At 43.4% G+C, this 19,715-nt stretch overlaps 1 protein-coding gene across 1 annotated transcript in view; it reads right to left on the minus strand.

Annotated features, from left to right (window-relative positions):
* The window catches only part of DRC11 (dynein regulatory complex subunit 11), a 98,598-nt gene that overhangs the window by 18,445 nt on the left and 60,438 nt on the right, over positions 1-19,715 (minus strand). Inside the window, exons 10-15 of the mRNA XM_083864600.1 lie at positions 14,650-14,756; positions 14,343-14,435; positions 7,858-7,919; positions 5,129-5,211; positions 2,672-2,779; positions 51-250 (exon numbers count right to left, since the gene is read on the minus strand). Of these exons, the coding sequence (XP_083720726.1) occupies positions 51-250; positions 2,672-2,779; positions 5,129-5,211; positions 7,858-7,919; positions 14,343-14,435; positions 14,650-14,756 (653 nt within the window). The remainder of the gene's footprint in view (positions 1-50; positions 251-2,671; positions 2,780-5,128; positions 5,212-7,857; positions 7,920-14,342; positions 14,436-14,649; positions 14,757-19,715) is intronic.

Genomic DNA, 19,715 nt, shown 5'->3' on the forward strand with positions numbered 1-19,715 from the left:
CCACAAATGAACTGGAGCACCTTTGTGGAGAATTCCCCAGGAAACCACACCTTGAGAATCATGTGAAGCATCATCAGCAGGCCCTCCCTGCCTGGATACTTCCCAGCAAGGTTGGAAGCAGAGATGTTGAAGAGGTTGGCTCCTGTTTCTGTGCAGATGGCATGGACCAACATTTTCTTTCCAACGCCAGCAGGTCCCGCCAGCAAGAGGGATTTCACCAGAGGAGCATTCTCATGGATGATTTGGGAACCTGTAAAAAGTCATAAGGCACTATTATTGCTTTCATTTAAATCTGCCATAAAGGTAATGGGATGATTCCTCCTTTTTTATTCACCATAAATAATTGATAACGTGAATTAATTGTTTCCTTACTATGCCATGACTGCTCTTGAGTTTAATTCTGTCCAACCAGAGCTGAGAGCCCAGCAGATTTAACATCTCTGTTTGGAGCAGGACTCATCCACCCTTCTTTGTACCTCCTGATGGGAAAACTTCACTTTTAAACTGATGTAGGCTAAAATAATGATTTTGAGACTAGAGCAAACATAAGTGGCAGGGTTGCTGTGCCTGCAGCAGTGACTGCTCAGCATTTCCACACTCTGTTTCCATGGCTGCTCCAGGTAAACTCATCCTGGGCTGTGACAAATATGATCCATCACCTAGGAAAGCCTCGCTGTGGGAAAACACAAGTACAGACACATTTAGGTGGTTGATGGGGATGGAACTTGTCTTCCCTGAAGCTGCCACCACGTGAACTGGGGACAGGTGAACCTCCAGAGGTGGAAGAAACTGGAAACGTCAAATGTTTTATCCATGCCCACTGGGAGTTCATGCCCACTTTGCCTCGATACCTAAAGATGTGCTGTGTCAATTGTGGTGGTGTTTACATGAAAATCTGTGTGGGCATCCACTACATCTGGTGTCCATCAGACTGTGGGAGTGGAACTGGCCCCAAAACTGATGGGCTGCCCAGGGAGCCTTTGCCTCAGCCTGGAGAAGCCCTCTGGGTTAATGAGGATGGCTGCTATTTAAAACAAATCCAATCAGGGTGGTTATCTGTGTCCTAATGGTTTAACATCCCAAATAAATGACACTGAACTGAGCACAGAGACGAATGCCATTATTCCAGCACGGTGCAGGGTGTAGGAAGTTGTCAGCCACCCAGGCTTTATTAATATTTGGTCATTCCATAGCAATCCATTACTATTGCACAAAGATTTATTAGGAGGGGAGCAGCAGACTCCTCTGTGTTAAAGATGAAGTATGGCTTCCACTGTTCTTTCTCCTTTCAGCTGCTTGTAATTTTCTTAATGCCATTTAAGCTGGGGCTTTCCTTGCCATGGGGTGGCTATTTTGAGAAAAACTTTCACTTCTGTGATACACAATTATCTCATGATGAACTAGTTGGGAGACCAATTAAGTGAAATGTCACCCGTAACATATCACCCCATAGGTGAAACCATTCCTGTACCTTTTTTTTTTTTTTTTTTTCATGTAATATCTTTTGTCGCTCAAAGGCAATTTTTAAAGTGCTTTTGCAAATACCTTGTTTGTTTAGCTAGTCCAGGGTCTCCTCTCCCTACAATTTTTTGCCAATTGTATAAATGGCAGAAAATTTATGGGTTCTCTTGATTAAGGGGTGTCTCAGGGCTTGATTTTCCAAAATTAGATGGTGTCAAAACACAGCTTTGGAGGAGTTTGGGGACATGTGAAATACATTGTGCAGACAGGGGTAACTGCTGAGGTCTCTGAGCTGATTGCAGTCAGACCTTCAGCCAGCCCTTGATGGCTTACCCCAGCCCAGCTGAGGGTGTTCTAGGTGGAAAGAGGCTGGAGAGAGAATAAACTGGCCTTTGAAAGGAGGGAAAAGCAGTTCTGTGTCAGCTTTGCTGTGTTTTCCAAGGTGGGAGGCAGACAAATGTTGGGGGTTTTGCCCTCTAAAGGGGGTGAGCAGACACTGACACAGCCTGGGGAAGGACATGCCTACTTAAAATCTGCCCGAGATCCACTCAGGAATGGAAAAGGATGCGAGTGAAGCATTGAGGCTGGAAAATCCAATCAGGAGTGGAAAGGGACGCAAATGAGGTTTTGAGTAAAGGCCCCCGAGATAGGCACTTCTTGCAATCACTGGAGTTTGGCACAATGCCATTCCCAAGTGAAATATGGGATAGATTTTACATTAAAAGCAAACAACCTGACCCAGCAAAGCCTTGCTAGATATTGGCTAAGCCTGGCATTAAAACTGCAAGGGCATTTACAAGTGTTCTCTGCGATGTACAAAATATATCCAGAGCAATTCCTCCAACGATCGCATTGTGCTGCACGGAGTAACATTAGCCAGCTTGTAAAAGGTAAATTGCAGCCTTAGCCCTTCCCTTAACTTGATTAATTTTGATCACTGGAGCTTTTTTTTTAGCTATTATCTTTCCCAAGTGGTTTCCCTTTATGTGCTGCCATTCACAAACTGTTGCCATGCAAACAGAGACGGGCTCGGGAGGCGATACCTGCCTTTCTGCACTATTAAAATGATCCAACCTTTCATTGAAAAACAATTAGACTGCAAAATGCCTCAGATCATGACTAATCAAGCCCTATCAAAGGCAGTAAAATGCACTTTTCTGCCAGGAAGCAAAGCCCCGGTGGTGTGTTTTGCCCTCTAGTGTGCTCTTACCCAAGGGCAATATTCCATAGAGTGCCACGAGCTGTCTGACATCTGGGATGGAGGGCAGGGGCTGGGCACCTGTCTCCCGAAGGATGTTCCTCATACAGTCGTAGTAGCCTGTGAGGAGGAAGCAGGAGCTCAATAAATATGTTACAAAAAGCATAACTCAGGGAATGAGGAGCTGCCACAGATCAGGGATGTCACACACACTCAGCACAGCCAGGCTCAGGGAACTCAAGCTGGGCAATATTCTGGTGGAATGTGGCCCTGAGAAAGGTGAAGTGCAAAGGCAGATTTAAGCTGAGCAGGCTGTGGAAGTTGTTCAGCACAGAGCAGACGGTTTCAAGTAACCTTTAAAAGAAACTTTGTGGAGACGAATCATTAGCAGCGCCATAAATCACACTGCTGGCAAAGGATTCCTGGATTTGGGATTTTGCAGGGCTAGAATCTCAGTGAACCATGTGCTCTCAGAAGGATTTCAAAAAGAGGGAAAAGCTATTTTAACAAGCTTTTCCCTGGCTGGGTCCCATCTCAGCTCCTCGCTGTGTCACCTCATTTGGTGGGGCTCTCTGCTTTGCAGTTCACCTCTTTTTTCCCCCCTTTTGTTCAAAAAAAACCTCCACAAAACAACCCAAGAAAACTAAAAATCCCTGATGTGAGCTGAAATGATTTAATCTTGCCTTGGCTCTGGTTACAGAGCTATAATCACATTGCTTGCCCTGTCAAAGTCCGTATCCAAGAAATGTTGGAGAACAAAGATACAGGAGGATGGGCCACAAGCAGGAAAACCAGTTGTGATGTAGTCAGTGATTATTTTTAGCATAAATTGCATATCATTATGGTGATTATTATTGAAAAATAATAATATATTATGTTTTACTGGAGATAAAAAGGCATAGGGCAACAGGCCTCTGGAGCAGAGGTAAATTAGCAGTGGTTGAGAGCAAAAGTGGAGGTATAATTTGGGGGCAAAAAGGCAGACAAGCCCTGGTGCAACTGCCCCCTCCCCTGTGAAGAATAAAATTAATTCCAGGTTTTATCTTTTATTTAAGGAGAAATCAAAAGAACGGGATAGGAATTAATCTTCACAGATTTAATTAGAAAGCATCAAAGGGTTTAATTGCAACTGCACATAAATCACAGTGGATATTCTCTGACTAATTTAGATAAGGTCACCAAGAAAATTAGTTCAGTGATGTCAGTTTGTCATAGAGGGGGGACATTTCAGTGCCTTTACTGGCTGTGTAGCACAGTTCCACTCTTTGTCCTTTCCCCAGGAACTGGAAGTGACCTTCCTTAGGCTTCAGCCCTGGAAGGCTGAGCAGATGAAGACTTCTTTCTCTGCAGGCTTTGACTGTGTCCTTGGACCCTTCAAGAGGGGTTTTCTGGATTTCAAAAAATTATTGGAGAGGTGCTGTTTTAAAAGCATTTGTGGTGGGGGAATGTTTGTTGGACAAAAGTGACCTTGACAGGCTGGGAGAACAAAGGAAGAATGAAGATCTTCCTTTACTTCGTGGTCTTTAATGAGCATGAAATGGATGGGACACTTGTTAATTCAGAGAATTAACAACTCGTCAGAGGAATGGGCAGAGGCTCTGGAGGCTGAACTGGTGCTTCTAAGAGTTTATATAAACATGGCATTTGGGGGTGATAAAAGAGAATTTCTCTTTTTGTCTTGGCCTAGTACTATCAGCCTGTAGCACTACAGCTGCTGGACAGCTGCAAATTCAACCCATGACCTTTGAAACAACCTGAATTTTGGGGTTTTTTTTGCTGTTTAGATGCTGTGATTTCACTGTGTGTCACCAAATGTTTGGTGGACGTGGTGTTAGACCTCTCTGAAGTCTGAAAATGTGGGGTTTGGGGTTTTTACCCCTTTTTTCTCTGTAGAGCACAGATAAGCAGGTCTTGCTGCACTTACAGGTAACAGAAACCAGACAAGAGGAATGTGAAATGCAGAACTAGGCAGAGACATGTCTTACCCAAATGAAGGGCCAGATATGCCTCAAAGCACTGCTTAAAGTTCATGGGCAGTCAGGGAGGTGCAGGGAAGGGGCTGAGTCTTCTCTGCTCAATGAACAAAAGCCAGAGATACAATTTTTGCTGTTCTCTGGGAAATATTCTGCATGGATTATGACCCCTGCTGTTAGACTTGCACTGTCTTGCCACTGCCTGGCAAGGGTTCCTTAAAGGAGGTTCTGGTTCCACCCCAGAGTGGTTGTGACACCCACAACCATTCAAAGCTTCCAGGTGCTGCTGCCTGGAGTTAAATACCAGCTCTGCAAACAGGTCCTGGGCTCAGCAGCAGAAGTGAAAGCAGAAACAGACTTGATTTGCATACCTGGCTTTAGATATTCAAAGTGTAGTGACTCTTGAACTCAGCCTTGGCTGGAAATAGGGTCAAAGGAGATGGAATGGCTGGAGGTTTGATCAAACACCACGTTTGCTGAAAAAGGGCTACTTTACCAATGTAGTCAGAGAGATGCACATGCTTGACTTTGATGAGCAATCCTTCTTCTGCAAGTTCCTGGAACAAGGAATCAATGGTCCTACAGGCAAGAGACATCACTCAGACACGGCCAGGAAGAGCTCAGTTCTCCCAGGACTGAGGTAGCCCCAGAGTTATTTATGTTTTCCCAGCTCTGTAAATGCACTCTGTGGCTCAGAGGGAGCGGTGATTGGTGCCATCAATGTGAAATCAATAAGCACAGCTCTCTGTGCTGTGCTGAGGAATCCCTTTCCCTCCCTCACATGCTGGGTCCCCCTCTCCTGCTGACTCCATTTACCCATTTCCAGGTGATGCCAGATCAGTTATGACTTGTGTAATGGACTCATTCATTAATATCAATTACTGGGAAATTATTTTTAAATTACATAATAATGGCAATCCTAACACTACTATACCTATTCACTCAGCTCTCCAATTAGTACTAATTCATTAATTCTTCTTGGAATGTATTCTGTTGGCAACAGACAGCCTCATCTCTCTGGGAACACACACTGGGAATCCCTCACTTAGATCCACCACCTGCAGTGTCGTGGTCAGGCTGGCCAGAGCTGGGTTGGGGCAAAAAACATTCAGTGGAGGTGTTGGCCCATCCCTGGCAGTGTCCAAGGCCAGGCTGGACAGGGCTTGGAGCAACCTGGGATAGTGAAAAGTGTCCCTGCCCATGCCAGGAGGTGGAACTGGATGGGTTTTAGGGTCCCTTCCAACCCCAACCATTCTGGGATTCCATGAAATGGGCAAAACTTCCCCAGTGGAAGTTTCTCTCTATCTTCATTAGTGGCTGAAAGTCGATCCCAATAATGAAGGAGTTAAAACACTTAAATTTGAGCCTGGTTTTCTATCGATGTGGATCTTCTCTGCACTCTCTTTTGGAATTCTAAGTATTAATTTCAATGACACTTTTGGCACTTGGTTTTATAGAGTGATACTGCTTCCAGGAAGATGTAAACTGAATAAACCTGATGGAAGTTCTTCGTGTATTAACAGCACAAGCAATATTGTTTTTTTTCTTTTTAGGTCTCTCAGTGTTTTTGCACACTTTTCACATTCTTTTCCCCTCAATTATTCTATCTTTCTCACCTATCTTAATTGGGATGTCCTGGTCTGGCTTCAATAAATAGATTTAATAGTGCCTCTCAGCTGGCTAATAAACCTACAGGTATAATTTGAGGTCTGCAGCCTTTTTTCCATTTCAGCTGAGGAGTTTTATGTTTATGCAGTCTTAGTGGCACAATTAATGTAGGAGTAGTAATAAGCAAATCCAAAATTTAATGCACCTTCAACAAGGTTGATTTTGCTGCTCTGACTCTTGCTTTCATCCTCAGTGGTTTTATGTTGGGAATGCATCATAAAACAGGCAGAAGGTGGAATGGGAATAACCTGGCAGCTCTGGTGGGAGCAGGACTTCTACTTTTCCTAGTTTATTATTTTTACTGTGCCAGTTAAATGATGCATGTCCTGAGCTCCTCCAAGGGAGTGTGTGATGTGCCCAGTCATTGTTGACTGAAGCCCCCTGTGCCCTCCTCACTGGACCAAAATGGAGATTTTGAATCTGAGTTATTCATCCCCTCTCTGGCTTGTTTCTGAAATGCTCAGCAGGGAAGAGCAAAGCATGGAGCCAAAAATGCCAGATAAAAAGCCAGCTACTAAAACCCTCATGTTTTCAGCTGGCTGCATGGTAAGCTTGTATATAAAGAAGCAGGTATGTGCAAGAGTTTTAAAAGCAGGGAATATTCACGTCCTTATTAGACTTTGGCTCTGTTCTGTAGGAGAGCTCCTGCTTTAATATAATCCATGAGACATGGATTTTAAATATTTGCTTGGAGGAAAATACTTTTTAAAATTTCTTTTTCAGTATTTTCAAAGCATTTTCCAATATTTTCAATATTTTTAAAATGCTTTCAATATTTTAAATACTCTAAAAAATTTTAAAATTTAAAAAATATTTAAAAAATATTTTTATATTTTAGAAATCTATTTTAAAGCAGGTAAAGAGATCATTGGCTGATTGTGTGGTGCCAGCACCTGAGTCCAGGCCTTGCTGTTCTTGCACCAATGGGTTTGTGGGGTGAATGTCACTGACTGTTTGTCACTGTGCTGTTCTCTAGCCCTGCCCCTGGATCAGCTGCTGCCCGTGGTGAGGCCTCTGTGCAGGTGTCTGTGTTGTGTGCACAGGTGAAAAATGGCTGGATTGTCATATTATCATCACTCTCATTGAAAATGGCAGGGCAGAAGAAGAAATCCTCTCAGACCCTCCAAATAAGAGTGCCTCAAAGAGCAAGGGTCCACAAGAAAAGGGCAGGTCTGCCAGGACCCTCATTGATCCATGAGACTGATTTATGACATGCACACCACAGCTCAGCCATGAAGGGGATTTATGGAGTGCAGGGGCCTGTCTGCAGCCTCCCTTATCAGCCTCTGGCTGGGATGGAAAGTGTGACAGTCAACAAAAACCTGCCAGGCGCTTCTGCACCTGCAGAGAGGAGGGAAAGAGGCACACGGGGCCAGTCTCCTGCTGAAATGCTCCATGTGCTCAGCTCTGCAAACTGGAATTAACCTGCCCAGAGGTGATGGGACTGGTCCTGGTGGTGTGTGACAGCAGAATGGGGATTTTAATTCGTGTTTGTTGCTGAAGATGAGCAAAAGCAAGGCTGATATTATAGACCTAATGCAGAGGGGTTCTCTTTACCTGTCAGGAGTCAGATCTTTCTCCAGCTCAGAAATCTTTTTCTTCCCAGGTGACTTGCTTCCCTGAGGACCACACAAACAAGCAGAGATTAGTGACTTTAGCACAGAAAAATATTTTTGAATGTACTGAAGCAAACTGAGGGGCAGAACAGTCAATGTTTCAGTGTTTGAATGTACTCCAAAGGGAAAAATCATACTTTTAACAGCAGTCCCACTGCTACACAGGAAAGTACCCAGAGTCATTTTGCTCCAAGGGGAAAAGTTCCTCTCCTTCCTTTTGTTTGGATATTAGACTTTTTTTTTTTTTTTTTTTTTTTTTTTTTTTTTTTTTTTTTTTTTTTTTTTCCTTTATTGGCACAACTGCCCAGGACAGTGGTGGAATTCCCAGCCCTGGAGGGATTTAAAAGCTGAAAGCTGTGTGGATGTGGCACTTGGGGACATGGTTTAGTGGTGGCCTTGGCAGTGCAGGTTAAGGGTTGGACTCAATGATCTCTCAGAGAGCTTTTCCAATTGTATTATTCTTATTCCATGATTTTTCTGGAGCACAATTCTGTGGGTGAGGGGGGATATGGCCCTCGCTCAAGAAGGAGGCAGGAAGGAAAAGGGTGTGGGGTCCAAGTAGCTGCTCCAGAGACTGTTTATGCCTTTAAAAAAAAAAAAATATATATATATATATATATATATATAAAAGGAAAATATATAAGCAGCTTCCCTGAGGGGAAAATCTCCTGAGACTCTGGTTACCCTCCTAACCACTGGACATCCTTCTCTTTCCTAATGCCTCAGGGAAGAAGTTGGAAGGGGTCAGGAAAACATGACCTGCTCTTTTCATATTTTCACCACAATTTCACCACAGAAAGAGGTTGACCCATGTGCCTCATTTCTGTACACATCACAAAAAAACTCATGGCAAACATAAATAAGGAAGATGTGACTGGGGCTTGTCAAGCTCCTCCATTAATTACAGCTCAGGAGCCATAAATATGGTTAGGGATAATTAGTAGTGAGGAGAGGGCATCATTAATCCATGTGAGTGCCCACCACTGGTGTCTGAGCTCCAGTGCTCCAGCAAAGCACTTCAGGACTGCTCCAGTGGAACTGTTTACACAGAAACCTTGGTGCACCAGGGGATTTCTCCAACAGCTTAAATTTAAGCACGTGCTTAAATGCTTAGTTGAACAAGACAGCTTATTCTTTCCAAAAGTTTATGTTCTCTTTCCTGGGAATACAGTCATTTACTTTGCTTTTTTTATATAATAGTGAATACTTCTGCAGAGCTCTGGAGGCTGCATTGGTGAGTTAAAAAAATCCTGTCCAATTATCTGGGAAATGCTGGGCTTTTTCACAGAATAGATCAGCAGCCTTCAGGAATACACCAATTTTAGGTTTTCAAGGATAGACACAATGTAAGAAACCTGTGGTTCAATCACCTGTTACTGTTTATGATGCCACAAAGATAATCCAGATGAAAATGCAGTCCAAAATGGACCAATGCAGTCCAAAATGGGAAAAGGAGATGTTTTTATGTTTTGGGTTAGGATAATGCAAACAGCTCTGGATTTGGAGAACTATACCTTGGGTTTCTTTACATAAATAAATTTGGCAGAAAATATTCACCCAAATGTGCCAGGGGGATTTTGTTTTGAAGAAAAGGAATGGGTAGGAGAAAGCACATGCCATACTCTTTTAACAACTGTGGAAATATTGAGGCTGTCATTGGTTTATTTTTGCTGTTCCTCCTGTTTTGTCTTTTTAACCTCTCTTCCAGCAAGCCAGGGATTACATATATTTGGGCCTGACTGGGAAGAAAAGCTCGTTTCAACCTATGTGAAGACACTAAGCATATGTTGAATTTATTGGCCAACTGGTATTGTTCTTGAGGCAGCTTCACCAATAAAGTAGCTCCAGAGCACAACAAAAATGAACTGTGCAGAGGAAAAATGTGTTTTCCTAATTAACCACAGCATTTGTGGGGAATTTGGCACAGGCTGGGATGTGATAAGGGCAAATATGAATTGTAGACAATGGCTTGCCTCCAGAAGGTCTTACTGGGAACAGCCTTTATTTAGAAAATGATAATGTTTAATGAATGTGAACACGCTCGTCATTTATACTGGAAATCTCCTTGCTTGTCTCTCTGAAATGTCAGCTGAGCTTCTGTGTAGCCATCCTTTGACTGAGTGATTTTCTGCTTTGAGAGTTCCCAGGGAGTGAGCTGCAGCAGGTGGCAGCTGGCAGGGACACAGGGCTGTCCCCTGTGCCCTGTGGGGTGGCTTCTCTTGCTGTGTGGGCTCAGCAAAATGCTTGGGGTAGCTGAGAGCTTGGAGCAGACAAGAACCTGACTTCCAGAGTGCTGTCTGCTGCTGGAATGGCACCAGGAGGGAGAGGAGGGTATCCAAATGTCACGCTGAGGGAAATTGTTGAAAGTGGAGGATCTATGTCACCCTTTGGCTGTGATCTCACAAGTCCTGGCTGCAGCTACAGCCACCATGGATCATGGAATCATGGAATGGCTGCTTTGGGAGATTATCCAGTCCCACCCCTGCCATGGCAGGGACACCTTTCACTGTCCCAGGCTGCTCCAAGCCCCAAAGTCCAACCTGGCCTTGAACACTGCCAGGGATCCAGGGGCAGCCACAGCTTCTCTGGGCACCCTGTGCCAGGACCTCCCCACCCTCCCAGTGCAGAATTTTTTTCCCAATATCCCATCTAAAGCTACTTTCAGTCTAAAGCCATTCCTCCTTGTCCCTACATGCTGTTACAAGAAGACCCTCTGCATGTTTCTTGTAGGTTCCCTCGTGGGAAAGTGCTCCTGTGGTTTAAGGGGAACCAGGAGCAGCTGATGCATTTTTTTAGTGGATTCCTCGGATCATGCTTAAGATGGGAGGCTGAGCAAGTGCAGATTTGAACTGGGCCCGGGTTGAGAAGTCTTCTGGCAGTGCTGAGATAAAACAAGCAGCTTCTGACACTTGCATTGACAAAGTGCTTAGACAAAGACTAATTCCCACTGATTAATAAACTTGCTGAATGAGGGACTCTGATCTCCAATCCCTGTTGGATTTAGGCACAGCATCCAAAGAGGTTACAGATCCCAGAGCTGGCTGAGAGCTCTGGGTGCAGCAGGAAATCCAGCAGGGCTTGGGAATCACAGCCCTCAAACCCAGTCTTTTCTCAGTTCTCACCCATCTTCTCCTTCTCTATGGCTTTGCTCTTGTCAGGATTTCTGTCACAGACATTTGTGGTTTTCTTTGCTTCTGCCCACTTTCACCAAAAAGGGATCTCCAAAGCCTAGGCCAGAAGCAAGTTTGCCACATTTAGGTTCTCATGTCCCCTGGGTTTTCTGTGTCCTTTTTTCCCTCTCTGAATTCTGGCCATGCCTTTGTGCATGTGTGGGTGTGTTCATTTCCAATGCATTGCTTTCCCCTCAGTGGGGATCAGAAATAAATCCTTGGGGGAGCAGAGCAGGAAAAGCAGCACAATGGACTTGAGAGAAAGCACTCTGATAAGCTCTTAAATGTAATTTACAGATCAGTGACTGCCATGTCTCTCACTCAGAGGACATCTCCCTCCCAGTCTGGCCCTTCCCAGTGCTCCCAGTCCCAGCTTGATGATCCCTGTCTGGGCAGGGGATGAGCTGCCACTGTGCAAAGTGAAGGAAAATGCAGTTTACAGCAGAGCTGACCCACATTCCTCTGTTCCTGTTGTATCTTCATCCCCCTTCTAGTGACAGCCATTGGACCAGGAAGAATCAGAGTCCAGTAAAGTGTGTCTCTTAAACAGGACACTCTGTTCTATCCCCTATCAGTGCTGGGCCATACAGGTGGGACAGGCTGTGGGTGTGGGAAGCTTCCAGCTTGGAAAGAGGCACAGGATCTATGACTCCAGTAATTGCAGTGTGGTTTATTGAGTATTACGTGCAATCTAATTAGTTTTGCTATTTGCAGATCAGTCTACTGCTCTGGAGACCCTCTTGTCTTGAGAAGAACAATTTTTTCACCCAACTTCATTCTTCCACAAAGCTGGCAAAGGGGATTCTTATCTTCAGGAGCTCTAAGAGCAGCTTTTGCTAGGGTTTAAGTGTCAGCTTTTAGCAGTAAATGGTGTTTCAAGGTTTGGGAATCAGTGATAAAGTACTTATTGAAATAAAGGAGTGGCTCTGGGTAGGCCTGGAGCTGTTATATATTGTATTTCTTAAATCTAAGATCTGAGGTGTCTGGAAGACTGACTGGAGGGGAGAAATCTCCCTTTAGAGTCCAGTTTCAAAACGTCCTTGCCATATTCCCCACAAAAGGGACTTTAAAACTCAGATTGGTTTCTGATTTTTTCATTTTAATATGGATTTGACAGAAATTTTCTGAGTTGTGAAGCACTCATCATAAGGCTTGGAAAGGCACAGGACACCTACCTCTGGTAAGGACTATTCCCTGACAAAGCAACCAGAAGAAATCCCTCCCTAAAACAGAGGGAATGGCCAAACAAACCACCAGGAATTTGGGATAATGGTCCCTTGACACAAAATTCCACCTGTGAAAGTCCTCCTAAAGAAATTACCCTTTCATTGCCCCTTGCCCACTGACAGAGTGCAGGAAAAGGTCTGATTTCTCTGAAGAATGTTGAATTCTCTTGAGAATGCAGAATATCCCCTTTTTTTTTTTTTTTTTTTTTTCTTTTGGCGGGGGGATGTTTCACATTTTACTCCAGACCTGCTCTGGGCTACAATGAGAACATGAAACAACCACCTGTAATTTCATGCTGCATAGCTCAGGGGGAGACAGATGGGACCTCAGATGTGGCTTGAAAAACTAGAGATTTTTTTCGCAGAATAATAAATTAATGAGCTATTTCCAAAACTTTCCAGCTCATATTATTCTTATTATCTAGACCAGGCAATCCTAAAGCAGATCTGCAGCCTGTGTGCACAGGTATGCACTGGTTTGGTTTATGACTGAGATATTTATGCAAATACTAATTGGAAAAAGCCTTTGCCAATGGTGAATGGACATTTTAAATGGCTTTGCACAGGGAAGATGTGTTTTGACTAACACTGAATCTTTCATTGCCTTCCCCATTCCTCAAATAGAACTGTTTTGGCTTGGGCAGGGTTTTTTTAGATGAAATCTTTAAGGAATTTGTATTATCTAATTAGTACTTCTTTTCCTGCCTCATTCTCTCAGGCTACTGGCACAACCTGGGAAAATAAAAGTTAAATAATGTCCCTCCACCCTAAGCTATTCAAACACTACACTGAGGGAAAATAAAACCCAACCCAACCCCTAACATAAAGCTCTGTAATTCCAGGGTGACATTTTGCAGCAGGGCACTGACCAGCTGATCTAAATGTCTCTGCTCATGAAAACTTGAGGGAGATTGTTGCAATATTTTGCCTGTACATCTTAAGCCCCCCCTATTTATGAAACAGATTTAGGAATCCAACTGGGATCAGCTTTCAGAGCTGCCCCAGTCTTTTCTTATTAGATTGTCCCTGGATGTTTGTCAGGTGAAAGACCATTTTTAAAGATAATTTGAGTGGAAGTAAAGCAACAGCAAGTATTTGCATGCTAAAAGGTATTACAGAAATGAAATACGGCATGAGATTAGGGTTGGCTATTTGCCCTGAGGGTTTTAAGTGGATCTGCTGATTGAGTGGTGGGGTGTAAGCTTTGAGTTATTTTGCACTGACATGATCTCTAATTTAAATGCTTTGGTAAGGCATTTTAGAGAACCACAAGCTGTGGAATTCTTCATATGATAATGCTGTAAAACTAGATGTGAACATGACATGGGCTGTGTTTTGGGGGGGAGTTGAACCTATTTTTTATGCCTAAATAAACTTGGCTTAATTGCAAATTCCCAAACCCTTCAATAGGATGTAGTAACATAACGAGTACCTGGCTGTGTGTGATCTATGTGGTGTTACAGACAAATGAAAGGGTACATCAAAACATTCAGAGGGATATATATATATATATATATATATATATATATATATATATATTTTTTTTTTTTTTTTTTTTTTTTTTTTTTTTTTTTGTGTGTGTACAGTCTTGAAACATAATAACCAGTCCTTATTCAGGAGGAAAACAGCCGGCAGCTGGAAAACTCACTGGCCTCCAGATCCCTGTTTTCCTTGGAAAACTATTAATCTGAACTGGTCACTCTAAAGAGAGGGATTGCTTCCATTTTGCTGTTTGACTGCATCCAAGGATTTCAGGAGGGTGAAAATCTGAAATATCTTATAGTGATTTATCTCTGGAATAGCTCAATTTGTCCTAAACAGTATTTATACAAGTGAAAGCACAAGAGGTAATGGAGAAGGCCCTGAAAACAGCCACAGGTTAAGAGATTTTCAGATGTTCCTGACTTGAGTTTCAGTGAATGTTTAGGGTACACATTTTGATATTTGTACCTGAGGTTTGCACTGAGCACCACTGTACCTGGGCAGGGAATTGAGTCTGCCCCTCAATTCTCCCAACTTGCTGCTCTTACCTTTTCACCTTTCTTAGCTTTACCCTGAGCACCTATCTCTCCATCCAGGGCCTTTTTGATCTTCAGCAGTTTCTCCTGCATCACTTCATCGACCTGCCCAAGACAAACACAGTGGAATCTTCCTCAGTTTTCTGTCCTGCCACCTCACCCCAGACAATTGTTCAGCTGAACAAGTGTGAAGGCAAAGAACAGGCAGTAGGGACTCTGGAAGGAGGGAAGGTCTGTGCCAGGGCCAGTTCTTACAGCTGGAGAAAAATATACCCAGGTAATGCACATGATTAGTGTCCTCTTGCTATTGTGAGCACACCTGCACTCTGATCTCCTCCTCCACTTCCTCCCGTTCCCCTCCTTTGATCAGCTCCGGGTCGTGATCCTGGAGAAAATCCGATCTGTTATCTCTCTTCTCCCAAAAGACTGTTATCCAAAAGAAAGAAAAAAGGGGAAAAAGTTACAGAAGCCATTGGTTCCTCCAACTGCTTCGGAGGCAAAAGAAAGGGTAGTTGCAGGCAGCTTTTATTAAATTATGAGCTGTATGAAAGTAGCAGGGTCTAGGGACCCTTGCCAAGTTCAGAGCCCTGTTGTGTTAGGATCTGCAAATCCTGAGGTTAAGGGATTTCTTCTGTTGTCCTGGGTTGCAAAATGGGATCAGAATTCAGGAGGATAATGGGATAGTGAGGTTGTCATTTGGAAGTTGTAAAGCTGAAAGCCTGGAGTGTGCTCAATCTCCAAGAGGCCTGTCCCATGCCTGATGTTGGCAATATTTTATTCTATTTAACAGCACAGGGATTAAATGTTTTCCATGAAGAAGGCACAAGGATGGCTCCTGCCCTGAAGGATGTGCTCTCCACAAGTGCCACTTGGCTGGCACGACACAGGCTTGGGGACCAAAGGAAGCAGATTAATTCAAACCATGAAGTTCCCAGTTCTCCCCATGGCTCAGTTAAAACTGCTGCATCCTGGTTGTAGTTTGCCTTTGTAGTAATAATTCCCAGGAGGCTGAAATATGGGAACAGGGGCACTGGAATAGGAATAAAACCAGCACTGAGCACGTGGGAGTGGGAGAGAGGGAGTGTGACAGAGCAATAACCTGCAGCTGGCACCCAAGGGATGCACAGAGGCTTCACTTTGGGGAATTTTAAGCTGATGCAGAAATTGAAAGGCAGTTAAGCCAAAAAGAGACAAGACCCACCTGATCCAGCCCCTCTGCTTTGAAGTGCTGTGCAAAGGAGAAGTAATAGGGAGACTGAACGCCCAGTCACAGCAAATTTGTGAAACTGGTGATGAAAAAAAAAAGCTATTTATGATAAAGTACCTAATGATCCTGAGGTGCAGCTCATTATTTTTGTTGAGGCAAACTGCAATTTGCTCTTTAGAAAGAAAACTAAATGAAGTCTGACGAGCTCGGTGCATATCTGAGTTCTCTGCTATTAGCAAAGTGCCTTATTTTAATGGGAACACCTCTTTTTTCCCTACACTTCTTGAGCTAATTTGAAGGAAGACAATTCATATCTTGCCTTTCAAACCCTGATCGTATCTTCCTAAATGACAGCTAATCTCCAGCTAATTCAATTTCCTGATGATTTGAAATGGCAGTTTTCCACTTTAAGACATTGGCTCCTCTGTGAATCTGTTTTGTACAGATATTCTCCCCTGTACCCCTTGCCTGCTGAAGGCACTATGCCTTCAGAAAATCAGAAAGATTTTAACATCCAAGTTTTAGACAATCCAAGACTGGCTGCTCTTTCCATCCCCAACAATTTTTCAGGGCCCAACTCCACGCAGAGGATTTGTAGTTTTACAGAGTTTGTAGAGGGAGTAGTTCTTGCAGGTGAGTAATCTTAATTTCACCACTGAGAATGGTGGGGATGGAGAAGAACAGGGGATATTTTGGTGATGGAAGAAACTCCAAAGCACAGACATTTAATTTCTTTAAATTACTTGTGGGTCATCAGAGGGCATGACAGATGTCATGTAATATTTCAGGAGGAAAAGCTGATTTGCCCAAGTTAGGAGGTAGCTCCTCCAGCCTGGAATTCCAGCCTTGGGGAAAAGAGACGTTACACAGGAGTTATGTGAATTTTTAAACACTTTCCTGACTGGGTCAACAGGTTGCAAGTGCTATGTTTTCACAGGAGTACAAGGCTTTGGATATTTATTTTTCATAGAGGGATCCATAAGCTTTTCTATTCTGTTTTCTCATAATTGTTTGTTGTCATTTTGTAGATTGATTAGTGGTTAATACCCACTGCAGGCAAACCAAGGAGGGTCCCCCCAGACTCTGAGATTACCTGGCAATGAGTTATCTGAGTGTTATATTAACCACTGAGTTAGAGGTGCCTAATTTTAGTAGAGAGATCAATAACTCATAGGTGTTAGATGCTCTGTTATTCTTTTATAGATCAACAAAATGTTTCAAAGTTAATTTTAAAGGGGGGTCAGGAGGCTAAGGATGTTATGTTTTCACTGGCTGGTCAGCAGAGTCTGGTATTTTGTTACAGGCAGGGTCAGCCAGCTCCAGGAGCTATTTCTGTGCCTGTGTGTATGCAGTGAAATTTATGTCACCTTTTCTAAAATAGTGTATGCTTATTTTGGGATTGTTTTATATGCACAGATAGCTCAGGGCCCAAAGGCAGCCCAGACCACTCCTAAATCAGCATCCCAGCTCTGCAGGCCAGTGGGGAACTCCAATATCCCAGAATTTCAGAGAACAGCCTGTGACTAACAATTGCAATATATTTATTTGAAGCATGAAGCTTCTCTTGAAGTGGCCACTTTGAACCTCCTGGCAAAAGGATTGGAATCTTCTGAAGGCTGGTTAAAAATACAGAGTATCACCACACCTTAAAGGAATATTTGGACACAAGACATGGAGTATTTGAACCCAGATGTCCTTGGTGACACTGAGCAAGTCATAAATATCAACTGGTCATCTACAGAATGGGGAAAATAGCACATTGCTGCCTCACACTGCAAAAATACAACCCAGGAAGAGGGAGCTGATGGCTCAGCCTCACATCTGCCCCACATAAACTCTGGCTATTCCAGGGTGAAAGGAGATGCCACACAAAGTGCTTGTTTCCAACAACATTATTTAAAATAAGGGTTTTAGAGCTTGGCAAGTGTAGTTTAGCAACTATAAAAACTGCCAGATACAGTTCTAGGAGGCTAAAAGGCGTCATGAATTCCAGGGAAGTTTAGGCAGCAGCTCTAACTTGGTAGAGGAGTTAAAAACACAGAGTGAAAAAGTTTGTAAGTGAAATGTTCAGATTTTTGTCAAAACTGATCTATATTTTTAAAAATATTTAAGTAAGGTATAAAGCACCAGTTTCATGGGATGGGAACACTTTCTTAAAATTAAATGTTGAAGGGTGTGACAAAACAAAGATGTTTGGTCAGCTATCATTTAGGGAAACTTCAGACACACTTATAAGGGGCTTTGAATTACTCTTGATACAAACGCTTCTTAACCAAGCTCTGTTGCTTCAATCATGCTTTCAAGATTTCTGCACTAATAAATGTGAACTTCACTTTTCTGTGCAAGTGCTGATAGCAAGTGACCTATTTCTACATAAGATTAGGAAAAGAGTTCTCACTTGAAAGTCCAAACTCAGACCTACTTTTTTATTCCTGCATAATTCTGCTACTGAGAGGAAAGCAGCCTAAGATTAAAAATACAAGAGAGTGCTTGCAGTATTCTGGGTGGATGTTGTTGTAGATTTAATTCTGACGACCAAGGAATCCATAGTTAGATTGAAAACAAAATAATACTGGACAACCCCCAGGTAGTATTGTGTGAGTGCCTTGCAATGAAAAGCCCAAAGTGCTTGGGAACAAGGCAGGGGACTGTGCTGCAGGGAGGAATTAACAGCTGTTTACTAAAAATAAGTGTGGTGTCAAATACACCTGGTTCACTAGGAGAAAAGGAGGATTAAAAAAAACCCAACCCACCTGAAGTTTAACTGCACAGCAATAGACTCTTAAGAGCCGATGAGAGCTGCAGGTATACTTTGAAGCCTGCAAGAGAGCTTTTCCACTCTGAGGGTTCCTGGTGGTGCTCTGTGCAGGAAAGGGCTCCTTCTCCTGTGCCTTCAGAGCTGGGGAGTAGCTGTCAGCTCCAGCAGGATGGGCGGGGGATGTGTGGGTGTTTAACCGGGAAATGGGAACCCAGGGGCACTCACACTGTGTGGATAACCCCAAACAATTCTGTGTTTGCAGGGCTCAGAACAGGTGTCCTGCTGGGAAAGGCAGTGCTGGTGCTCAGATGGGTTTGGGTGACAAATCCCCCATCCCTTCATAAAACCCCTGACTTATTACATGAGACAGTTGTGAAATTTGGGGGTCTCCAAAAGTAACCTATTGAGCCCTGTGGTGTTTTTATTCGTCACTGCTGTGCTGAGGTTCCAGCCAAGCATGTTTCCTCCAAGGCAAACCCCTCCTGCCTCCCCTTTGCTGCTCCTTCCCTGCCCTGGGGACCTGCTGGGTAGGAGCCCCACTCCTGCCATGGCTGGTTTTGAGTTCCAGGTGTCATTTTGTCCTTGGCCATCTAAGGAAAGAAGTTTGGGTGGATTTGATCCTTATCTAAAGCTCCTGCTGCCTTCAGCAGGGCTCTGACGTGGTAGTTGAGAGTAGATGGGATGAAAAGCTCCTTTTTAGCCAGAAAGCTGCTCTGTGATTTATAATGTGTAAAAAAAATCCTAATTGTTACAAGCCAGAGGTCAGGCCAAACTACTGATGCACATTTAGCAAGTTGTTCACTTCTTTCTCTCCAGCCAGCTCAAATCAGGCAGAAAACTTGACACCAGTGATTTGTCAGCAGGAAGGAATAATGGAGACTTTTCATACGAGGAATTTTAGCAAGACACTAACTCTGAAGAGTGGAGAGCAGGAAAGATATTTTTCCACATTGTATCAGAACAGAATTTGTAGAGATACAGCAAAAACAACCCCCTTTTCCATTTTAGACAAGTGCAAGATTTCCTAATTCACTTGTGAACCAGGGTGAGCACTGAAAGCAAGTGTTGAAGAGATAAACACAAGTATCAAAAGCAGAGGAGAGGAAAGAAGAGATCTGGAAAAAAACCACAATGCCCTTTCATGATTTTTATTAAGAAATCCCTGCTTTTTGGTGCTTTCTCCAGGTGAAAAACCAGCCAGGCCTCTTGCTGAAAGTCTGGGTTATGTTTTAGTTTCACACACTCTGCATGAAGCAAGTGCATTCATAGTTTTCTGCCTCTGCTTGAGAAGATGCCCCTCCTATTCAAACATATAATCAAAAATAATTCAAGTAGGTGTGGATGCTGTGAAGGAATCCATGGACTCTTTCCATGAGTTCTCACTTGTGGAGGAGACAGGACAGGTAGAATTACAAGAGTA

Source organism: Zosterops lateralis (genome assembly GCF_965231275.1).
Source record: "Zosterops lateralis genome assembly, chromosome: 7".
Lineage (NCBI taxonomy): Eukaryota > Metazoa > Chordata > Aves > Passeriformes > Zosteropidae > Zosterops > Zosterops lateralis.